This window comes from Mustela nigripes, chromosome 14 (assembly GCF_022355385.1).
Source record: "Mustela nigripes isolate SB6536 chromosome 14, MUSNIG.SB6536, whole genome shotgun sequence".
Classification (NCBI taxonomy): domain Eukaryota; kingdom Metazoa; phylum Chordata; class Mammalia; order Carnivora; family Mustelidae; genus Mustela; species Mustela nigripes.
The window spans coordinates 17,373,331-17,395,975 of record NC_081570.1 but is presented as its reverse complement, the minus strand read 5'-3'; the positions used below and the strand labels follow the sequence as shown (position 1 = coordinate 17,395,975).

Here is a 22,645-nt window from a genome sequence, read left to right as displayed (position 1 = left end):
GCATTGGGTGGACAAACCATTATTCATTTAGCCAACCCTCTAGTGTTTGACATAGAGGCTCTTCCTTTTTTTTTTTTTTTTCCTATTTACTATTAGAAATGATGCCTTAATGTTCCCACATTCTTATCGTTTTCTGAAATTACAGGAAATGGCTACCACAAGTCCTACCTTCGTTCCCCCAAAGCACAGCTCAGATTTGGCTATTTTGTCAAACACACTTTACCAAAGACTCAAAGCTGATAGAAAGAAAACATTTACAACACACAAAAGAAAAATTTAAATGCAGATTGCAGGATATTACAGCCTACCACATCCAAAAGCCGTAGGCCATCACCCCACATGGGGAAACTGCTTTGCTATGAGGCACAAGGAGGAGCAGCAAACATCCTCCATCTCCTCCTGCCAGAACAAAGCCAGGCAGCCACAGCTTTTCCTTTGCTAACAAGGAACATTCTGGAATGTATTTTCTGTGCCCTTGCCTGCTCCAGTTATTGTCCTCAGGAAAAATTCCTAACAATAATATCACAGAGACAAAAGTCACATGCATCTTGCAGGTTTTTGAAACACGGCGTCAAATTTTTGCTTTTTTTTTTTTTTTTTTTTTTTTTGGCCTCTGAGCTTCCTGATAAAGCACTGAAGAGTCTTGGGTAGACTCAGTCACCAGACCAGATAAACGAGCTGGCCTGTCACTGTTACTGTCTTCTGCATGTAGGAAGGGGAACTCCCTTGGATCCTGCCCAGGACTTGGAATTCCAAAGCACACAGACCAGACACCTTTGTACCTCGCTCCCCCTGCTCAGGCCCCACCTCCCCCTCCTTTCCCCGCCCCTGTGGCGTGGCCAGGTGGAGCCCAGTGCTGCCAAGGCGGCAAAGCCTCTCAGCCCTCCATCTGGCCTCAGCCCAGAGCCAAGGCCAAAAGAGGGCTCTGAGCCCGGCCCCATGAGGACGCTACTGACCATCCTGGCCGCGGGATCCCTGGCTGGTGAGTGCCCATTGCCCTGTGTCAGAACTCCCCCGACACCCAAGATGGTTAACCAGGGTTCCATACACACACACACACACACACACACACACACACACAGCTCCAGACAGCCAGTTTCAGTTTCTCCACCAGCCCTTCCCTGGGGGACAAGCTTCCCCGGAGAACTGGGGAACACCTCAGGGTATTGGGGAGGATGAGAGGGTCCCTCAGATCTGGCTTCTTCCAGAGACTCAACTAACCTCAAGACTTGGGGAGGCAGCCAACTGTCAGAACTGGGGTGCCGGAAGCCCTCACCTCGGTGGATGGAGAATTGGCTTGAGGGAGGCAGACATCCTTGGACCCCTGGAATACTTCTGATAGTTATACCATCCCTTCTTCTGCTTCTGGTCGACACTGGCCCAACAAAGGCAGGGGGGAGAAGGCCAGATGGGCAAAACTTGACGGCGCCCTTTTTTCTCTCCACCACCCATGGGGGCCTCTTCTGACCCCTCATACTAGATTTAAAAGAGCATTAACTGGGGCACCTGGGTGGCTCAGTCGGTTAAGCGTCTGCCTTCAGCTCAGGTCATGATTACAGGGTCCTGGAATAGAGCCCCATGTCGGGCTCTCCGCTCAGCAGGGAGCCTGCTTCTCCCTTGGCCCCTTCCTCCTCCACTTGTGCTCGCTTTTGCTCTCTCGAATACATAAATAAAAATCTTTAAAATAAATAAATAAATAAAAGAGCATTAACTCTAGGAAACAAACTGAGGGGTGCTGGCGGGAAGGTGAGTGGGGGATGGGGTAACTGGGGGGATGGGCATAAATGAGGGCACTTGAAGTAATGAGCACTGGGTATTATAAGCAGCTGATGAATCACTAAATTCTGCTGCTGCATTAAAAGATCTTAAAAACATCAGGGCCCTTTTGAAAACAGGACAAAAGCGCATAGTTTTCAAATCCAATAAAATGGATTTCTTGATTTAACACTGTAGAGAACTTTCAGACAGATACATGAGATCCCAGATTGGCTCTCTGCTCCCCAAGACGTTTAATAAAATTTGGGGAACTTTCTCAGGAAGTGAACGTATTGTCTGAAGAGTAGGGAGAGCTGGCCCTTGCAAGGTCCCTTCTAGCTCAAGGGCAGGATGAAGCCCATAGGGGCCGGAGCTTCTCAGCCCTCTCTTCTGCTGTCCTTTTTGTCAGCTTTTGTCAGCTGGTGGGATCTCAGTGTTTCCCGCTGCTGTCTGGGTCCTTCAAATCTGTTCCACTCCGGCATCCAGTGCGTTGGCATTCCCAACGCACTGGTCCCTTGATGAGTGAGGAAGACTCGCTGTATTCCCCCAAAGACTCCATTCTGGTTGGAAATCTTAGAGGCTCTGGATCCTTGTGGATGGGGACCAAGGGGCAGCAACTTTAGGAGTTGTTACAAGATAAGAAGGTTCTCGGGGCCCCAGATCTCCACTCAGCCCTGGCATTCTCAGGCTGATTAGAGAATATTTTGGATTATTTTGTTTGTTTTTCCTTATCTTCCTAACTTGTTGGCATAAAATTGTTTTTCCAAATGAATGTGGAAACTTCCTTTCATAGAAGCTACCAGTCTGTCAGTTTCTAGACAACACATGTGTCCCTAAGGATTTCACAATGTAGACTTTCATCCAGGAAGTACAGAAACAACGCAGGCTGAGGAATACATGATAGCTTGGGGCAGGGGGAGAATGGGCAGGGCAGGAGAGGGAGAAATCTCTCTCTTTTTTTTTTAAGAATTTATTTATTTCTTAGAGAGAGAACACTTAAGCTCAGGGAGCAGGGGGACAGAGGGAGAAAGAGAATCTGAATCAGATTCTGCACCAAGCACAGAACCCGATGCAGGTCTTGATCCCACGACACTGAGATCATGAACTGAGCCGAAATCAAGAGCCAGATGCTTAACCAACTGAGCCACACATGTGCCCCAAGGGAAAGATCTTGTTAGCCCTCAATGCCCCCCTAAAGAAGAGTCCAGCCAAGGTTCACCTACTCCATTTCTGGAAGTCAACTTCAGTCCCCTCTTGGAAAATGATGCCAACCTCTTCCAGCCTGGGCCCCTTACCTCCTGAGCATGTCCCAGCCCCGCCCTCCAGGCTCTCCCACCACAACTAGCCCGCCAGGATACTGACCCCAACCAGCAACCTTCCCAGTGCTGCCCCTACCCCACCACCCCACCACTTAGCGGTAGTTAAGCCCGGCCTCAGATAGACCCTAGCCTTCTCTCAAATCCCACCCTCCCTCTCTCCTGCCCTAATTTTATCACCCCCACTGGAAGCCACCATTCAGTTCTGACCTCAGGTGGACTCTCTCCCTCATCTTAAGACAGAGCCCTGAATCCAGAACAGACCCCAATTCTGCCCAGACTCAAAACCAAACAAGAAGTCAGCCACACTTCAGGGCTCAGTAGCATAGCCATCACTTTGGCTAGAGGCAGTAAGACATGTCCTCCCCCTGTCCCTATGCCCTGTTCTGGGAGTTCCAGGAAACCTGAAACACAAAGGTTTCTATAGCTCTTGGGGCTGACCAGCTCAGATTCAAAGAGGAATGTGGCCTTAGATTTAACCAGTGGATACACAGCAGGGTTGGGCTGTCCAAACACTCTTCCCCATCCCCAGGGGCCTCCTAAGCCCATGGACCCCTCTTGCAAGACATTGTATGTAGGCTTGGAGTGGCCCTGTTGGTGGTCATGATTATGTCCGGGGTGGAGCGAGGCAAACACACATCAAAAACACATAGGCACTCAAGGCCCCAAGGCCTTGACGCAACTGGGGACCCAACCAGGTCCGCACCTGCTTATTTCCCACCCCAGCCACCCAGGCCCTTCTGAGCATGCTCAGAGCCAACTGCCGGCTCTGGCCGCCATTTTCCTGCAACCCCTCTTCCTTTCCACAGACCACGCCAGGAAGGCTGAGAGAATAGTTTCATAAGTGAAGTCTCTCATTTATCGTTCAAGATCGCTACATGGGCAGTGGCCCCTCCCTTGTGGCTCCGTCAGCCCCCCTCCCCTGGTCAAGTCTGTGCTCTGCCTTCCTCCCTGGGCAGGATGGGCAGGGACTGGTTCAGCCCACGGAGAGGCAGGAGCTCACAAACGTCCTCTCCAGCCTTGCTTGGAATTACTGACTCGGGGAAAGTCATTCTTTGGTGTTTCATTGACGGGTCAATGTGTAGTTGAGCGTCTTTCCAGTATCCCGTGGGGGAGGGCACCCGCCTCAGGTGTGCTCAGAAGGGAAGGACAGACAACTCCAGGTGTGGTCAGGGGCATGGAGTAGACGCAGCGCTCACACGAGGCCGGCGGGGACACAGGGGGACACAGGGGCTGCAGCCGCTCTGGAAAAGAGTGTGAAGCTCTGGACAGTTCTTCACAGAGTCAGACAGAATTACCATCCGACCCGGGAGTTCCACTCTGAGCTCTACACCTGGCAGAACCGAAAACATAGGGCCACTTAAAAACTTGCACATGAACGTTTACGGCAGCATTGTTCATAATAGCGGAAAAAGTAGAAACAGCCCCAATGTCCCTCAGCTGATGAACGGATAAACAAATTGCAGAAGAGCCACACAGCGGGGTACTATTCAGTCATGAAAAGGAAGTAAGGGCTGACGCGCCGCTACATGAAGAAATCTCGAAAACAAAAAAGGAGCCAGACAGAAAAGACACTTTTCATACAAATAGTCTAAAAAGTCCAGAATAGGAAGATCCGTAGACCCAGAAAGCAGCTTAGTGGTTGCTTTCAGGCTGGGAGGAGGGAAAGAAGAGAGACAGACTCCTAATGGACACAGGGGTCCTTTTTAGGGTGAGGACAATGGTCTGGAATTAGATAGTGGTAATGGTTTCACAGCTTCGTGAATATTCAGAAATATATGTGCATTTCAGAAACCCCTGAAATGCAAGCTTTAAAATGGTGGGTTTTATGGGCTGCGAATTGTAGCTCAATAAAAATTTTAAGAAGCAAAGGAAGACAGAGATGGTCAGCCCCAGAGTCCTTGGTGGGTGCCGGTCCCGCCCTCCTCGTCGGAGGGCTTGCTGGCGGGCTGGGGGCAGGATCGTCGTGCCCGTCTGCTCACCCTGCTCCCACTTCCCGCAGCTCACACTGCTGAGAACACCTCAGATCTTCTTCAGCACGTAAAATTCCAGTCCAGCAACTTCGAAAACATCCTGACGTGGGACAGCGGGTTGGAGAGCGCCCCAGACTTGGTCTACAGCGTGGAGTATAAAACGTAAGCTTCCCTCTCCGCACAACCTCTTCAGATTCTGCTCTGAAGCCAACCATTCCAAGAAAATCCCCCTCTGCCCTATGTTTCCCTTCTCCCCACCCCCGCCACCCCGGAATGATGGGACACAGCCCGAACCAGACCCTGCCAGACAGAGCTTTGCTCCTTTGTGGTTTCTTTTACAAAGGGAGGATAAAATAATGGTTAAAAGGACAGGTTCTGGAGTCAGACTGCCCAGGCTTACCTGCCAGCTCTGGCCTTTATAACCTGGGGCAATGCGGTAATCTCGCCTAGCCTCAGTTTCCCCACCCATAAAGTAAGCCTAGCAAGAGGACCTCCATCATAGGATCGTCACGTAGATTAAACAAGATAGGCATGAGGGCTTGTGCCTGGCAGGTAATGAAATTGTTTTGTTGTTATCCGGGAGACTAGGTCAACAAAGAGTCGTGTCCACCCCCTCAAGCCCATGCCCCTCCTCCTTCTCGTCTCCCTTCCTACACAGAGGAGGAGGTTGGCATGGGCTCAGGGGTCTGCAAACCTGGGTTCCATCGCTGATCCTGCCATTTCGTCCTGTGGCAAGTCACTTCCCAGCCCCAGTTCCCTCATCCATAAAACGGGGATAATAGTGCCTGCCTCAAAGGCTTATGGTAACGATGAGCCCAAAATGTGAATTCAGACTGGCTGGGTTCAAATCCACACCGGTCCCGATTTTTACCTCTTTAAACCTCAGCGTCCTTATTCGAAAAGGAGGGAGAACCATGTCTGAACCTCACGGGATCATTGTGAGGACTAACAGATCAGTCACAGAAGGGGCCTGGGACACAGAATGTGCTAAGTAAATATTAGATATCATTATCATTATTAATAAACCCCAGGCCTGGTGCCAGGTCCAATCATTCAAGGTGTGCTCCGGCCCCTCCCGTGCCTACAGGTATGGGGAGAGAAAGTGGCTGGTGAAGGAGAGCTGCCAGCGGATCACCAGGAAATTCTGCAACCTGACCATGGAAACCGGCAACTTCATGGAGCCCTACTACGCCCGGGTAACTGCCATCAGCGCGGGAGGTCGGTCAGTCACCAAGATGACCGACCGGTTCACCTCGCTGCAACAGAGTGAGTGGGCACCCCTCACTGCAGGGGAGGGGCGGGGGGAGGCCCCGAAGGGCAGGGGACAGTTCGAGATGTGGCTTTTAGAGAAGGTCGTCCCAACTAGAGAGCATCTGTGCACAGTCAGCCGTCTTTCTCCAGCTCCATCCTGGCCTCCCAAGGTCAGATCGCCTTCCTCTGGCCTCTCGACTCCAGACAAGGGCTCCTAACTCAGTGCCCTACTCTGGCCCTGACTCTTCTAATCCTTAGTCTTGGTCCGGGTTTCCACATCACCTCCTAAGTAGGCATCCCCACTCTCAGCCCCAATGACCTCATTTCACTATGTCACCCCCTGCTACTCTCTGTCATGGTCAGCTGTATGTTGTCTTCATAGCTCCCATCCCCATCTGCAGACATGGCATCTGCCCGCCTGTATCCCACCTGCCTCGGAGGCAGTGGAATCCCACGTTCTCGGTCCTTCGCGTAGGGTCTGGCATGGACCAGGGCCCACAACATAACTGATGAATGAATGAATATGAGTCACCAAACTCCCCACGCAAATTGAGCAGGTGGTGGTGTTCACTAAGGGACTTCACAGCCAGGTGGCTTTCCAAGAAAAGAAAAAAGAAAATTAAACAAGTTATTTTTTTTCTTGGCTTATTCAATTAATACATATTTGTCGTAGAAAATCTGGAAAATATAGAAATACACAAAGAAAAAAGAAAGAAGCCCAAAATAACGTGAACACTAAAACATCACCATAGCTGCTAGCAGCAGTCTCTACTCTTTGATGACCTGGTTGGTTGGGGGGTTTTCATACAACGCCCCTCAGGAACATTCGCCCACGTCATTAAGTACTTTTCTGCAACCTGACATTTCACGGCTGCAAAATGATCTGTTCTGTGGAGATTATCTTAATTTATGTCCTCAATTCCCTTTTTGAGGACTTTAACTCAGTTTTTCAATTTTGTAACAGAACTGAAGTGAACATCCTTCTGGCTCCGATATCATCCATCTCGGAGATCAATGCGCCCTTGAGGGAATTTTATAAATTCACTTCAAGGGGAATACGGCTCATGAATCCCCAAAATCAAGTCAAATTTTTGTATAGGTACATTTTGGGGGAGAGAAGGTCTCTATCATTCATCAAATTCCTAAGAGGGTCTATAAACTAGTAAAGGTTATTTGGTTATTTGGAAGATCACATCTTGAGAGAGACTGAAGTCTCAGGCTTGGCCTTTGAGACCAAATCAATAATTTGGGGTGCCCCGAACATTACTTAGTTTATGTTGCTGAACCGTCAGTCCCCAAAGCTATCATTGCCAATAGACCAAGGGAAAGGGTGCTCTGAGCAGACTCAAGGTAGGGATTGTGGAGGCAGGGACAGGGGCATGGCTAATCTAGGAGGCCAGTGCCTCTCTCCCTGGGTTCTTCCCATTCACCTCTGGGCACCCCTTTGCCAGCCTTAAACCCAAACACCAGTTGCTAGAAGCACTTTACTCTTCTCGCCTATTTGTCTAGCTGCTATTTTCAGAAGCATAGCTGGGGTTGGGGTGGGTGGAGAGGGGAGGCAGTCAGTCATGTCCCCTGGTCCAGGGCAACCTCAGAAACTCCTGGCTAATTCCAGCCTTTTCTTTTTGTTTTTCTCTCTCCCTTTTCCAGCTACCATCAAGCCACCCGATGTGACCTGTATCCCCAAGGTGAGATCCATCCAGATGATCATCCATCCCACCTCCACACCTATCCGAGCAGGGGATGGCCACCAGCTCACCCTGGAGGACATCTTCCCTGACCTGTTCTACCGTTTAGAGCTCCAGGTCAACCACACCTACCAAATGGTAAATATATATGGTCCATCCCTCCCTGGGAACTCATTTCTCCGTCAATTAGATCTGCATGGCTTCAGGTAGAAAGGAGATGTTTTATATAAATTAACATTTTCCAAAACACAGCCCTCCCTCTTGTAGATCACACAGGCAAGATCCTGCTTAAGTCTCTGACAAGTCCTGCAAAGCCAAGACTCTAGTGTCATTTCATTGAATACGACTTCTCTCAAATTTCTTGACCAGAGAAACTCCTTTTATTTTGCATAATTTTTTTAACTTTTTTTTTCTAATGCCTTATAATATTCTGGAGAGCAGCCTCTACTCACATCTTCAGATGTCCACTTTGGAAAATGCTGAAATCTATTTCTACTGTTGCAGTTCTTTTTGCTGGTTTTCCTCCACTGGCAGGAACTAGATACAGGCAGAGTCTTAAGATCACCAACAATGAAAGTTGGAAGGCAGGGGCATAAATGGTCAAATAATAGATGAGGTATTTCTTTTGAATCCAGAACACATGTATTTTCTCCTTAGCATGCGCCAGGGTCCATAATTCCGTTGCATGAATATTCCCAAGAGATTTATAATCTAGTAGATGGGAAAGGAGTTAAATAAGATTTTAAATAGCTATAGATAGAGGAAAATAAAGATTTGTGTGCAGTGGAGCAGGGGCAGGGAGGTGGGAGGGGAGATGGCAGCCCAAAAGTTCTGGAAAAACTTCCAGAAAAACTTTCTGGTGCCAATACCAACTTTTGAGGCAGTCAATAATACATGCTTACTCTAACATTTATCCCTCACCACAACCCTGTGAGGTAGGGGCTACCTTCTCCGTCTTCTGAATGAGACAGCAGAGGCTCAGAGAGGTTAAGGCACTTGCTCAAGATTGGTCAGCAAATGATAGCTTAGTCAAAATTCAGATTCAGCATGGTCCACAGCCTACATTTTTCCCTCCCTGCCCTAGACTGCCCCACCAGGATCAGAGAGAAAGAAGCAGGAAAACCTGAAAGCTTCCTGGAAAGCACAAAACTGCCCAGCCTGGCTGGAGCATGGAGACATGCAGACCAGTTTCTCAAAACCTGGCCCCAAAGGGCATCAGAATCTCCAGCAATATTTATTTAAAATGCAGGGGCCTGGGCCTTCCTCTAGTCTACTCAATGCAATTCTGCAATAGCACCTCTAGGGTCTGAGGTTTTAGCTGGCAGCTGGAGTGCTTCTTACCCACCCTGACGCTGGAGACCTGGCGTAGGGGAGGCAAGGGAGGTAAGCCTGGGCGGACAGGCTGGGAGGCAGAGGTCTGGGGTGGGGGACAGAGGAAGTTCTATCCATGGCAGTAGTCAGGGGAGCAACTAGAGATTACTGAGCAGGACAAGACCTTATCACACTACCTCTTAGTAAATATTTGGGCTGCAGTGAATATCTTACTGACAACTTAATTCAGTTTGTGGTCAGAGAACACACTCGGTTTGTTTGTGGCTCTTCTTTATGGCGCAGCATCTGGCCCATTTGGTGAGCGTTTCACGTGCACCTGGAAAGAATGTGTGTCTTGCAATTGTCTGGCGGAGCGCTCTGTAAATATCTGTTCCATAAAGGTGGCTAATCGTGTGACTCGGGTCTTCTGTGTCTTTCCTGATTTGGAGAAGACCTATCATTCTTTTCATTGCGGAGAGTTAAAAATCTCCAGCTAGCGGGGCTGCCTGGGTGGCTCAGTGGGTTAAGCCTCTGCCTTCAGCTCAGGTCATGATCTCAGGGTCATGGGATCGAGTCCCACATTGGGCTCTCTGGTAGGCAGGGAGCCTGATTCCTCCTCTCTCTCTCTCTCTCTCTCTCTCTGCTTGCCTCTCTGCCTACTTGTGATCTCTCTCTGTCAAATAAATAAAATCTTTAAAAAAAAATCTCCAGCTAGCACTGTAGATTGGTCTCTTTTCCCCCTAATTCTGTGCAGACTTGCTTCATGCCTTTTGAAATAGTTTTGAAACATTGTTCTTTAACACATGCACATTTCTGATTGTTAGAGCCTCCTGATAAATCGACCCTTTTGTCGTTACAAAATGTCCTTTTTTTCCCTCCAGCGCTATTCTTTGTAGTGAAGTCCACTTGTTATATGAATACCTGTGATTCATAGAGTCACTCCAGCCTCTCTCATTCACAATCTGCTTGGTGTGTCTTTTTTTTTAAAGATTCTATTTATTTATTTATTTGTTTGTTTATTTATTTATTTGAGGGAGAGCACACACAAGCAGTGGGGAAGGGCAGAAGAAGAGGGAGAAGCAAGTTTCCTGCAGAGCAGGGAGCCCGGTGTGGGGCTCAATCCCAGGACCCTGAGATCATGACCTGAGCCAAAGGCAAACGCTTAACCCACTGAGCCACCCAAGCACCCCTGCCGGCCATATCTTTTTTCCTCCCTGTGTTGTCGCTCTAACTGTGTCTTATATTTAAAGTGTATCTCTTGAAGACAGTATTCTGACATCTCTGCCCTTTTTTATTTTGAGATATAACTCACATCCCACAAAATCCTCCCTTTGAAAGTGAACAGCTCCATGGTGTGACCATCACCGCTAACTCTTCTTATGCTATTAAACTGTTTTCAAGTGCTCTGACTCCTCTCTCAACTCCAATCTGTTATTAAGACCATTCAAGTAGGATTTTTATTTAGATATTATATTTTTCAGTTCTAACGTTACCAATTTTCATGGTTTCTACCTTCTAGTGAGATTTCCTAGTCATTTTCCTTCCTAAGCACAATTTCCTTCACTTCCTTGAGCATATTTATACTATTTATACTATTACTAGTATACTATACTATATATTTATAGCATATAAATATATAGTATATTTATATACTATACTATATTATATATATACTATATATAGTATACTATATATATTTATATACTATACTATAATTATATACTATATTTATATATTTATATACTATAAATATAAATATATTTATATTTATACTATATTTATAAATATAGCATTTATACATATAAATGCTATATTTATATAAATAAATATATTATATTTATACTACATATACTATATACTATGTTTATACTATTACAAGTATACTATACTATATATACCATATATTATATATACTATATACTATATTTATACTACTAGTAGTATATTATACTATACTATATATACTATATAGTATATATATAGTATATACTATGTATGCTATATTTATACTACTAGTAGTATACTACACTAGTATATATTTATACTAGCTGCTAGGATGTCATTGTCTGGGAGTGCCTGGGTGGCTCAGTCAGTTAACCAGTTAAGCATCTGCTTTTGTCTCAGGTCATGATCTATGGTCCTGGGATCAAGCCCCCTCATGAGGCTCCCTGCTCCCTCTCCCTCTGCCCTTCCTTCTGCCCATGCCCCTGCTTGCGCTTTCTCAATCTTGTTTTCTCTCAAATAAATAAATAAATAAATAAAACCTTAAAAACAGTGAAAGAGAAAAATCATTGTGTGCTAATTCCAATACTTTGGTCATCTTGGACTAGGTCACCATTAATTATCTTCTCTCCTGAGTGTGGATTAGGTTTTCTCTTACTTTGCATGTTTAACAATTTTGGAATGTAGCCTGGGTGTTGTGAATGGTATAGTTGAGGGACTCTGGATTCTGTTCTATTCCTCTGAAGATTATTGATTTGTTTCATTTTGTTTTGCTTTAGCAGGTAATTTGGCTGAACTTCAAACTCCAAAATCTCGGTCCCATTCTTTCACCTTTACCTGGGCTTCTTGGAGTTTACCCTACTTGTTTTAGGGCCCAGGCTGGGCTCTGGGCCAATTTTATACTTAGAACTTGGGCCTCCCTCTCTATGGATCTCTCCTATCTATGGTCTCTCGCCTCACTTTCTAGCTGTTAGGATTGCCCAGAACTCTGTCTTCTTACTTTTAAAACCAGTAAGATTACAAGGTTTCTATTTAGGTTTAAACCTTCCCACAAGGTGAAGGCCTGCTTTCAAGCTAAAAGACGTGAAATTCACCCAATGACTTTCCCTGCCTCCTTTCTCCAATATCTGTCTGCTTTTGCTTATTCTCCAGTGTTGACAGGTGGTTTTTATTTTGGCCAGAGTTTATAGTTGTTGCTTTAGGGAGGGTTGATCCAAAGAAGCTATAAATTACTGGGAGCAGAAAGAAGAGAGATCAAATGTGAAAATGAAAGAGAGATCAGAGTAGAAAGTTAGGGCCCACTGCAATAGTAGGGGCTGGAAATCACTGGGCCTGAAGCACGCCAGAGGCAGTACAACATCTGGGAAAGGAGGAATTTTGGGCCATCGCAACTCTGCTGGATTGTGTCACACGATCTTTAATGTGTGCCCTTTCAACCATATGAGTGACACAAAACAATAAGTCATGAAATCTATTTCTGTACTTCACCCACTTACATCACCCTCAAAAAATAAAAATAAAAATAACCCTAAACCCTGGCTTCCATGTGCCCAGAAAGGTGAAGATGTACCTAAAATGCAAAACAACAAAGAAGAAAATTCTTAGTTTTTGAACGTCCAAGAGCACAACTCCTGGCCCTTTAAAGGAAGGTTTATGGGTCACTTAAGGCCAATTAGATAGAAGAGATGTGAAGGGGGCTTTGCCATAAATGGCTTCAAGTTCTGGGCCTTGAATACTGGAACAAGATAGATGCTATGAATAGAGCTAAGGAATCACACACAGGTGCAGGTCTGAGGTTTGGGAAGGGGCAGGACCCAGACTTCTAGAAGACATCAGCACGTTTGGACATGCTGAGTTAGACATGCCTGCAGGGTGCCATCCAGCAGTGAGCTCGAAGTACACGTCCAACCTGACAGCTCTTGCTAAGTTTGGGAGTTTTCTACACATTGGTGATCTCAGGAGCCATGCGGCCAGATAAGATCATTCAGTGAGAGAGTAAGTGGAGAAAGAAAAAACTGGATGAAGAGTAAATCGTACAGAACAACAGAATTGAGGCGCTGAGACCTAAGAGAGAAGTAGGATGAGTACCAGAATGATGGAACAAGGCAGCCAAGGGAGGAGTTCAAGGTCAAGAGTTTAGAGACACACAGAAGGCGAGAATTAAAAAAAAAAAAAAAAAAACAGCACCAGCAGAAGGAGCAACTGCAAAGGAGCAAAGGAGCAAGGGCTCTTCAACGGGCAAGATGCAGCAGGAACAATGGGTGGTCGGCTTTGGTGGAGCCCATAGGCCAGGTGGGCCATGGAGAGAGAGAAGTGGACAGGGAGACAGGGACCGGGGTTTTATCTCATGATATGGGCCAAATCATCAAAAGACTTAAATAGGGGAACATTGGAATTAACATTGAAATGATAATATTCTTTTAGAAATATCACTTTGGCACTCGGATGCATATGGAGGTGGACGGGGGCAAAACCAGAGACAGGTGACCAGTGAGGAAGCCACTGCTGGAGTCCAGACTCAAGATGGTGAGGCCCAGTTAAGGCAGAAGCGATGAAGAAGGCAAGAGAGGGATGGATAGTCAGGGTTTTTTGATGTTTGATAAAGAAGGAAGAGGAGGAGAAGAGCTAGAAGAAGGAGGGATAATGATGTTGGCGGTGATGGTGGTAGTTATGGTGATGATGGTGATGGTAATGGCGCAGAAGGTAGGGAAATAGGAACAGAGCATTATGGAATGACCCACCAGTTTTTGGTTTGGGTAGCTGGTGGCACCACTGTATTGAGCACAGTGACCCAGGCAGACGTGTGCGCAGGCTGACTTGGGCTCCAAGTGGAGACTGATGACTAGGAGGAGTCACTCTGGGTTCTCTGTCTAATTCAGCACCTTGGAGGGAAGCAGAGAGACTACGAGTTCACTGGCCTGACCCCTGACACAGAGTTCCTTGGGACCATCATGATTTTTGTTCCAAACTGGTCCAAAGAGAGCGCCCCCTACGTGTGCCGAGTGAAGACACTGCCAGGTAAGTTCAGTGGAAACCAGAGGGAGGCGGGACTCTTGAATTCAATGTCCGCCCTGTGCTCCCTTTCCCTGTAACCCAGGTGAGGTTTGGCAGTGTTCACACAACTGCAGGATTATTACTGTGTTACCAAATTCAGTCTTCGTTAATCCGTTATTGAGTTAGCTGATGGGTTATCATTAAACACGTTTAATCCCTGCCCTCCAGCCCACTGGGTTTCCTGTCCCTGGCCAGCTTTCTGTGTACCCTGGCAGAACAAATTTGCTTAATATTAACCCAGGTGAGATATCCTAGGAAATAATCTGCAGAAGGGAAAGCAGAGAAAAGTTCCCTCAGTATCTTCCAAAGTCAAAGAGTAGTAATAGTGATGAGAACTAGCATTTCTTTTCTTTTTTTTTTTTTAAGATCTTATTCATTTATTTGAGAAAGAGAGAAAGAGGGAGAAAGCACAGAAGGAGAAGGAGAAGCAGATTCCCCATCTAGCAGAGAGCCCAACGTGGAGCTCGATTCCAGGACCCCAAGATCACGACCCGAGCCTAAGGCAGGCACTTAACCGACTGAGCCCCCCAGGCACCCCGAGAACTAACATTTCTGCAAGGTTAACCAGGGACCAGGCACCACTAAGTGCAATCCTTATGAACCAGTAACAAGACGGCTGTGATTATTGCTTTGTTTTACTGAGGGAGCCAAGGTTCAGAGTGGTTAAGTAACTTGCCCAAGGACATGCAGGTGGCGAAGGATAGAACTAGGCACTACCGTCGAAATCGTTTTGAGCCATCGGCTCAGGGAGATGGTGCCCCATGCTCCCTTCCTCTAGCACACTGAAACTCGACTCTCATCGTTCAGCAGCATATGATATTTTTATTAGCGTTCATGTTCACAGAGATAGAAATGTTGTAATGCTCAGAGCTACAAGTTTAGAAGATGAAAGTGATAGTAGTGGGTCGGGTGGATTTGGAAAAAAGAGTCTCCTCCTTAGTCATCAGCTTCAGAGTAATGATGTCAGTAGGCCATTTCAGTTTTGATGAACAGAGACGGGGTGCCTGCTAGAGGCAGAGTCCTAGGGTCAAGTGCTGCTTGGTAGAATCATCATCGCATAGGTTCTGGTCCCTGGTATTGTTCAGAAACTCAACGCAACAGTCGCTCCAAGAGCTCACAAGAGACTGACTTCTGCAGCTGAGTCCAGTACATGAATTTTCAGGGGAAGAGGTGCCGGGTAGAGCAGCCAGCACTGGCCACTTGCACGAGGCATGCTCTTCCTGGGGAAAGAGCCACCAGAGACCAGAATAGAAATTGGCAAGAGCAGAACTGGAAAAGGAAACTGACTTTGCAGGCACCACGCTGGGAGCCTGTATATGATTTGTGAACCTCTCCCCTGGAGGAACCAGAAAAATCTTGCCCATTCCTGACCCCGCCTGTCCCCCAACCCTGCTTTCTGACAAACTGAAGACCACTCCACGCTTATCCTTTTGTTCTTACGTAATCTAGCTCTTGATGTGATACTTTTTTTTTCCCCTAAGACTGTAGCTGCTTTCATATAAATCACATTTCTTACTGGCTAGTTCTTGCTGACATAGAGAAGACACATCATCCTTAAAAATAAAGTATGTGAATAACAGTTCCTACCATTTATTAAGTACCCACTCCATTGCCAGACACTGTGTTAAATGTTCCACATATATTGTCCCATTGAATTTTTATCAGAACCCCGTAGATTGGGTAGCTTCTTCCCCAAGAGGAGTAACTCTGGCTCAGAGAGGCTGAAAGACTCACCAGTAACCACACAGCTGTTCAATGAACCCAGTTAGTTTATCTGATCTTGAATCCACACCTTGCAATTTTGTTCACAGCTAGACCTCTCTACCGCACATTTATTCCTCTTCTTTCCACTTCAGAGTGATATATCCTGCCCTTGACTCCATAGCCTGTGGTCTGTTCTTATGCCCGGAGTCCAGAATTCTCACTTTCCCTCTTGGGATGTCTGTCTACTCCTAGACATGTCATGGAGTAACATCCCAGTATCTTGAAACTGGAAAGGACTCTCACCCCGAATCCAGTTCTTACAGATTAGGCAACTAAGGCATCCTTGTGCAGTGCCTGTGAGGAGAGCTTTGTAGGTGTACACGACAAGCCTGGTTCCCACGGGTAATTGTGTGACCTTGGTCAAGTCACTCAGCCTCTCTGACACTCAGCTTCATCATCCCTAAGAAGAGAGCATCTCTGGCCCTCTCTGTTTGGTGGGATATCATAGGTAAAGCACACCACACAGTGCAAACAGTTAAGAGCTCCATAACTACTGGCTACTCTTTTTAATACAGAGTAGACCAGAGAGGGTCGTACAGCAGAGAGAAGGCTTCTCAGCCTACAGTGGCTGAACCAGATCTGTGACACCACACACTCCAGAGCTGTTTCCATTACTTCTTCCTGCCTTCTCATGGGTGAAATGGCACATGGGAGTGGTCCGAGTCCCTGTCCTACCCCGCCAGAGCAGCACTCGTTTTCCCATACCATTAGTCATGTCACGTAGAGACTTTCTGGCTGTGTCTTCTCCCTGGAGTAGCAACGGGAGTATTATGTGACGGGGGACAGGACGTCACTGAAGTGAGAAGCTGACCCAGGGAGGCCCGAGCCTCATGGGCTGGGAAGGAGCTGGAAGTGGAAGCTCCGGCGATTCCCAGGGTTCACAGCAATTGCCAAGGTCACTGGCAGCTGGTGACCAGCACCCCACGCCGAAGCCACCGGAAGGAATGAAAGGAGGGTGGCCTGGAGAGTCCAAACCTCTGGAGAACACAAGTTTTAACTAGTTTTAACAAAAACCCAGTTATAGCTTCCTGACCCCATGGCCCCGGCCAGTCCCACGGGGGCAGGAAGTGTGTCACACTGAGAACCGGCTGTGGCCATCCCGGAGATGCGGGACCACAGGGAGAAGGCTCCACACTGAAGCCCTCAGTCGTCCTTCTGCTTCCCCTTGAGAAGCAGGGCTGGGTTTTCCCTAACACCCGCCCCCACACTGTACCTCTACAGCGGGGCGAGGAGGGCAGGCCCCTCCCATTGCCACGGCCAAGAGCCCCCTGCAGGGAGACCACGCTGACCTCAGACCCAGGCAAAAGAGGACTGTTTAGAAAGCTCCACTCTGGCCTTCCTCTGGTCATGGCCTTCCCCACAAGATGAAGAGGAGTCTGAAGGTCAAAAGGCACAGGTCCCAATAGAGCCTGGGACCTCCCTTCTAGGTCACACTCTGGGTTCCTGGAACCCCAAGATCCCCTGAACAAATGCCCTGAGCCTCTGTCCAGTCTAACGGATCTGTTCCTTGCATCCCTCCTCCAGGGAGGAGATCCTCTGTTGATGTGCAGAACCTCAGCCCAAAAGGCGGCCAACAGGCAGCTCCATATTGAGGGGAATGGATGAACTTGGCCGTGTGGGCAGAGGAGTCCACATCCACGTGCACGAGACCCCTGGCAGGGAGGGATGGGGCCAAGGTGGGCCAGGGGACCATGGCAGGCTCTCTCTGTCCCTCCACAGTTCAGCACAGGACCCCAAGGAGTCCAAGAATTCAAAACTCAAACCTGGCTTTCCAGATTGTGATCAAAAGTGTATTTGTCAGGGCAGGAGAATACACACATGTTCCTGAGTATCCGAATACGATTTATAAATTCTGGGTATTTAGACATCTAGTACGCGGCCCTTTCCTCGTGCACCTGACCTAGCCTCGTGCGCCTGACCTAGCCCCGCACACCCTGGGGGCAGGAGAGGCCTTCCCAAGCCTGGCCAGAGAAGGCAGGGAGGAAAAGCACCCAGCCCCCAGCACCCACACAGGACTCAGTCTCCCTGCTCTGGCCCCTGTGCTCCCCCAGATCGGACGTGGACGTACTCCCTCTCGGGCACCATCCTCTTCTCCATGGGCTTCGTCGTCGCGGGGCTCTGTTACCTGAGCTACAGATACGTCTCCAAGCCGCCTCCGCCTCCCAACTCCCTGGTGAGCAGTTGCACCTGGGGCAAAAGAGGTCCCGGGGTGGGAAGGGGGGCAGATCCCCAAACCAGCAGACGACACAGGCCCAGGGACCCCTGGCTCTCCCTCAAGGGCAGGAATAAGCACACAGGGCAGAAAATTAGGCCTCGTTTCTCCTCTCCAACCTAAAGTGGGTGAAGACATGGCCCAGCAGGGTGTATTGGAGAAGGGTGGGTGATCAGAACTAGCGGGCTTGGAGTAGAAACCCACTTGTCTTGAAAGCACCCGTGTCAAGCAGGGAACGTGGGACCTGTGAGAGCTTCTACCTCTTCGAGGGGCTGAGGGAATCCCTGTGTGGACTAAGCCCCAAGTCCCACTGGCAGCCCCAGTATGGCGGACGCGCTGGCTCTCTACTGAAGTAGGAGGTCGGCTGCCGCAGAGGCCCGATCTGATAGGTCTGGGGCCTTAGGAGCTGGTTCTTGGTTATCATGTGAGGGACAGGGGAGCCTGAGGGCATTTCGCTCAATGTCAAAGCCCACATGAGCTATCTCCTGTAGAACTCTTCCAGCCTCCCCTTATCTGCTGTCCTTTCACAACTGGCCCCTTCCATCAAGCTTTTAGGGACCGGTGAGTGAGGAGCTGTGTGGGCCACCACCTTGAGAGTGTACCCCAAGGCAACCTCCAATCTGAGTCTCCTACTTCCTAGATCATTAGAAGGGACGGCCTCCACCTTTAGGGAGGCCCAGAACTGAGAGGAGTCTCTGGGAAACCAACCGGATGTGCGGCATGTGCATTTTGAAAAGTCCCCACAGGGGACTACACCAACCCCCCCTTGCCTCCCCATGGAGGATCCAACCACCCGCGGCCCCTCAGGGATCTTAGAACGCACCCTAATGGGTGGACTGTTGTTGTCCCCACACAGAACGTCCAGCGAGTACTAACCTTCCAGCCTCTGCGGTTCATCCAGGAGCACGTGCTGATCCCCGTCTTTGACCTGAGCAGCCCCAGCAGTCTGGCCCAGCCCGTCCAGTACTCCCAAGTCAAGATCTCTGGGCCCAGGGAGCCCCCAGGAGCCCCACCACGGCACAGTGTGTCTGAGATCGCCTATCTTGGGCAGCCAGACGTCTCCGTTCTCCGGGCCTCTGGAGTGCCACCTCAGCAGACGCTGTCCTCACTGTCCTACGCACCCCAGGCGGCCCCTGAAGTCAAGCCCCCGTCCTATGCGCCCCAAGTAACCCCCGAAGCTAAAACTCCATGCTACGCTGCACAGGCCATGGCTGAGGTTCAGACTCCCTCCTACACCCCTCAGACCGCTCCAGACCGCTGGCCTTCCTATGGGACCTGCGGGGAAGGCTCTGGTAGAGACTCCCCACCCGTGACACCCTCTAGTCCCCAACACCGCAGGACTAAAGGTCAGCTCCAGAAAAAGGCACCAGCTGGAACCCATATCCCAGATGGCCTTTCTCTGCAGGGGGTGACCTCCTTGGATATAAAGGACCCCCAAGAAGCAAATTTCTTCCACCAGCCTCTGGGAGCTCACACGGACAGAGCACCTGACCCCAGGGTACTACATAGAGGGGAACCGGGGACACCATCATACCTAAAGGGCCAGCTCCCCCTTCTCGCCTCTGTCCAGATCGAGGGCCACCCGGTCTCCCTCCCTTTGCACACTCCTTCCCTCCCATGTTCCCCCACAGACCAGGAACCAAGTCCCTGGAGCCTGTTGGAGTCCCTCGTGTGTCCCAAGGACGAGGGTCCTGAGTCTGGGATGGAGACCCAGAGCCCAGCCTCTCAGGCCTTAGACCTGGAGCCACCCACAGAACTGGACTCTCTCTTTAGAGACCTGGCCCTGACCGTGCAGTGGGAGGCCTGATCAGAGAACAGGGCAGGTTGGGGCTTCCTCCTTGTCCCCACCCAAGCTCACATCGTCAGCCATCACACCCACCCCAACCTTGCCATGTGCTCTGCAGCCTTCCCTCAGGGGAATTCTCTTGAAAGAACCAGAGGAAAGAGGGACCCGGGGCCCCTGCCATGGCTGAGGGAGATGTCGGAGCAAAGCGGCATGATTAAGGACTCCGGCCGGAGGATTCTGAGTGTGCAGCACGTGCAGATGAGCTCCGCGGGGCAGGAGGGGACCATCAGAGTGCTGAGTGTTAATGCACGGAGACCTCACGGAGATACAGCGCCGCCGGCTCCTAAGAGACTGGACACGAAGTTCTCCACCCCACTCCCAGCCAGTTTCATAAGCTAGTTCGACAGAAAGTGAGATCTCTACCTCTTCCTGAGAAACGGAGCCCGGAAAGGACACCCCACAGCAGGCTGGGTCAAACCAGAACTTGGCCCATGATAGCACGATGGCAAGACTCCAGGGAGGGGTGCAGCCTGGGGTTCAGTCCCCACCAAGCTGCTGTTGAAAATCCACTGTCTCAACTTGGCTTTTCTGCCAGAGGCTCTACCCCAGGGGAAAATCAGGTCTGCCCGTGAGGGAGAACACACAGGCCTTTCCAGCCTGCAGAAGCTGTAGACCCTCTCCGGAGAGCAGGACTGGTAAGGAATGGGGCTGGGGGGCACACAAACCCCAAGAAAGAGTACACACTTCAAGACTTTGAAAACTCAGCCTTGGGTTCAGCTCATCTGGGTTCAAATTTCCACCTTACCACTTAGCAGCTGTATGACTTCAAGCAAATGAATCACTGCTCAAAACCTCAGTTTCTTCACCTGTAAAATGGGGATCGTAAGACCGACTCCACGGGGTTGTGGTGAGGATGACGTTAACAATGTCTATAAAGTACTTCATGGGGCCTGGCCTATGGGCAGTGCCCAATCAATGTAGCTACGTCCCCTTGTGATTTTTTGTAATCGGGCCGCACGGTGAGTGACCCACTCCCCCAGCTCAGGGTGGCTTCACATGGGGCATTTTCTCGTGGGCTCAAATTATCCTGATTTTCTCAGGATTGCTCGAGGCCAGGCCAGAGGGGCTAGACTACCTGGGGGAGGTGGAAGGACGGCAGGGCCTTCTGGAAACAAGGTTCAAAGACAAATGGAGCCTTCTCTCTGAGGTTGCAGGGGGAAGTTGTTTGGGATTGCGGTGGCATTCCCTGAAGATCTCCTTCCCCACACTTCAGCAGAGGCAGTGAGGTGCTCGGTGCTTGGTGCTTGGTGATAAGTACTTGGTGCTCGGTACTTGGTGGTCAGTACTTGGTGCTCAGTGCTCGGTACTCGGTGCTCGCTCAATTGCCTTTCTGCCCCTGTGGCCGCTCTCCCATAAGGAAATGGCCTCTTGCTTGTGCTTACAGCGTGCTGACATGTCCTTTGTGTCATTCACCTCCCAGATGACCCTAGGATGAGATAACCAAGGTCCAGAGAGAAGGGACCCAGCTAGGGGCCTCCCACTGAAGCCGGGACACCGACACCGCTGGAACTCAAACCCAGTGTTCCCGTCCTCCTCACAAGAAAGGAGCTTCCCACACTAGTGTGGATTCTCGGAGATGAGATGGAGGGGGCGCAAGGAAGGCGGCCCCAATGGGGTCCTTAAGGAGTCAGGACCTGTTGACACCCTGTTGTCCCGAAACCTCTTCTGAACATTTCTGAGAAACAAGATCAACGTCTGTTGCCTCAGCATGACCTTCCCGAGTATACAATGTCCTCCGTTCTCTGCACCCAGATGTGTCTCCCTCCTCTTCCTCACCCCCCACCCCACACACAACACAGCACCAGCTGGTGGTGCTCTTATCTGCTCGTTATTAATTTTTAACATCTCTTCAGGGTCACGGGTCTAGATCCAATATCTCCATAACAGAGGGGTGGGCCACCCTCCTGACCACCTCGACTACTCTCTCAGCAGCCGCTAAGGTGGCCCCATGATTATTCCCCTCCCCCACACTGCAAACAAGTCTACTTGGCCAAAGGTTGACTGTCTTCAGTAATGAAAAACAACTTAACAGCTGGACTGTTCTCACCAGGTAAGTGGGACAGGGAGTCACAGAGATAGATCTATTTTTAAGGCCATAAAAGGGCTGAGGAGCTCTCTAAGGTCCTCGGGGTGACAGATGTCCCAGCTACTCCATGACTTTCTGAGGGTGGAGCCTGAGTGCTAAGGGGAGAGAGGAATGGCTCTGAGCCCTGTGAGCCTCCCAAGCAGGCAGCCCAGGCTGGCAGATAGGGCTGGAAGCAGCTAGAAGGCAAAGGGCCTGAAGCCCCTCTGGGCAGAGGCATTGGCATCCCCGAGTGTCCTAGGACCTGACCCCATTACCAGGAATCTGCATAGCCTTGCCGCACCTAGCCCTGCCGAGGGAGTCTTCGCAGGAGTAAACAGATGTGGCGGCCGCTAGCAGGACTGCGAGCAAGGAGGAACTCAGGGAACCTGGGTGGCTCAGTGGGTTAAGCCTCTGCCTTCGGCTCTGGTCATGATCCCAGGGTCCTGGGATCTAGCCCCACATCAGGCTCTCTGCTCAGCAGGGAGCCTGCTTCCCCCCCTTACTCTCTGCCTACATGTGATCTCTTTCTGTCAAATAAATAAATAAAATCTTTAAAAAAGGAAGAAGGAAGAACTTAGCCATGTCACTTAGGGGTTCACTCATCTTCCCGGTAAACTGCCATGGAACTTTGCGTTATTGATATTTTGTGAGGGAAAATGTGGCTTAGAAAAGTTACTTGCCCACATTG

General features: G+C 49.4%; 1 protein-coding gene across 2 annotated transcripts; it reads left to right on the top strand.

Moving 5' to 3' along the window:
- Positions 1-884: 884 nt before the first annotated feature.
- On the top strand, positions 885-22,460 carry IL22RA1 (interleukin 22 receptor subunit alpha 1). Of its 2 annotated transcripts, XR_009399534.1 has the most exons (8): positions 885-982; positions 5,074-5,206; positions 6,132-6,310; positions 7,946-8,121; positions 13,896-14,034; positions 17,886-18,007; positions 18,903-20,527; positions 21,313-22,460. XR_009399534.1 is itself a non-coding variant. In XM_059375378.1 (7 exons), exons 1-7 carry the CDS (start codon positions 940-942, stop codon positions 19,851-19,853), a joined length of 1,743 nt encoding a protein of 580 aa, XP_059231361.1. In that variant the 5' UTR covers positions 885-939; the 3' UTR covers positions 19,854-22,460. The 2 variants fall into 2 exon arrangements, 1 of the variants encoding a protein (XP_059231361.1); XM_059375378.1 differs by having other exon boundaries at positions 18,903-22,460.
- The last annotated feature ends 185 nt before the right edge of the window (positions 22,461-22,645 follow it).